The following is a 1,017-nucleotide window of genomic DNA, read 5'->3' as shown; positions in this document are numbered from 1 at the left end:
ATGCTTATGTATGCTACTATTTGTAAGAGTGTTAATAACACCGATAGAACTATTTGCAAAATGATAATTGTAGGTTTTACTGGCCAACTTAGAGGCTGGTGGGATAATTATATGAGCACGGAGGCAAAAGCCGCCATAATCAATGCTAAGGCCGCTAATGAAGGAATTGATAACCTAGGATTCATTTTAGTAAAAAATAGAGAAGACGCAGTTTATACCTTAGTCTTGACTATTCTCGAACATTTCAATGGTAGATTTACCAATCAATATGAGACTGTTTGATCCTTACTAAATGGTCTTCGATGTAGACATTTAGGAGAATTCCGTTGGTATAAAGATACCTATATGAGTAGAGTCATGGAGCTGCCAGAAAATGGTCTGGAGCATTGGAAAGCTAAGTTTATATATGGTTTGCCCCAACTATTTGCTGAAAGAGTTAAAAAGAATCTTAGAACGCCGCAAAGAGCTATTCCTTATGGCGCTTTCACTTATGGTAAGTTAATAGAAGCTTGCACACAAGAAGGAATAAATTTGTGCAATGAATTAAAACTCTCTAGACAGCTTAAAATAGATAAGCTCAGGGAAAGATCTCAATTAGGAGACTTTTGTACCCAGTTTGGTTTACCAGACTCAGGTAAACAGACCAAAAATAGAGAGACTACTAATCCCAACCCTACTTCCGATAAACCTTATAGTGGGAAAAGATCTAGACGAAGGTCTAGAGAAGAACGAGAGGAACGAAGATCTCGTCATAAGTCTAATAGATTTACAAGAAATGGGTCCAGGCGAGAACTCGCTAAAATCAAGTGCTACAAATGTGGTAAATTTGGTCATATAGCACCCAATTGTAAGCTTGAAAAGCTGAAAGCCTTAGAACTGGACGAAGAAGTTCATGATAAAATTTATAGTTTCTTATATACTTCCGGTTCAGAGTCCGATTATGATTCGGATACAGAGTCAGAAAAAGATGGTAATAAATCTGAGTCCTCTAAACCTACTGCTAATGCTGTTACTAAT

General features: G+C 37.0%; 1 protein-coding gene across 1 annotated transcript in view; it reads left to right on the top strand.

The window, feature by feature from the left end:
• The first annotated feature begins 357 nt into the window (after positions 1-357).
• LOC107059239 (uncharacterized) overlaps positions 358-1,017 on the top strand; it is a 2,289-nt gene continuing 1,629 nt past the window's right edge. Inside the window, exon 1 of the mRNA XM_015305731.1 lies at positions 358-1,008. Coding sequence (XP_015161217.1) covers positions 358-1,008 — 651 coding nt within the window. The remainder of the gene's footprint in view (positions 1,009-1,017) is intronic.

Source organism: Solanum tuberosum, unplaced genomic scaffold (assembly GCF_000226075.1).
Source record: "Solanum tuberosum cultivar DM 1-3 516 R44 unplaced genomic scaffold, SolTub_3.0 scf00998, whole genome shotgun sequence".
In the NCBI taxonomy this organism is placed as follows: Eukaryota; Viridiplantae; Streptophyta; class Magnoliopsida; order Solanales; family Solanaceae; genus Solanum; species Solanum tuberosum.
The sequence above is the reverse complement of the archived record's forward strand: the minus strand, read 5'-3'. Positions and strand labels throughout refer to the sequence as shown.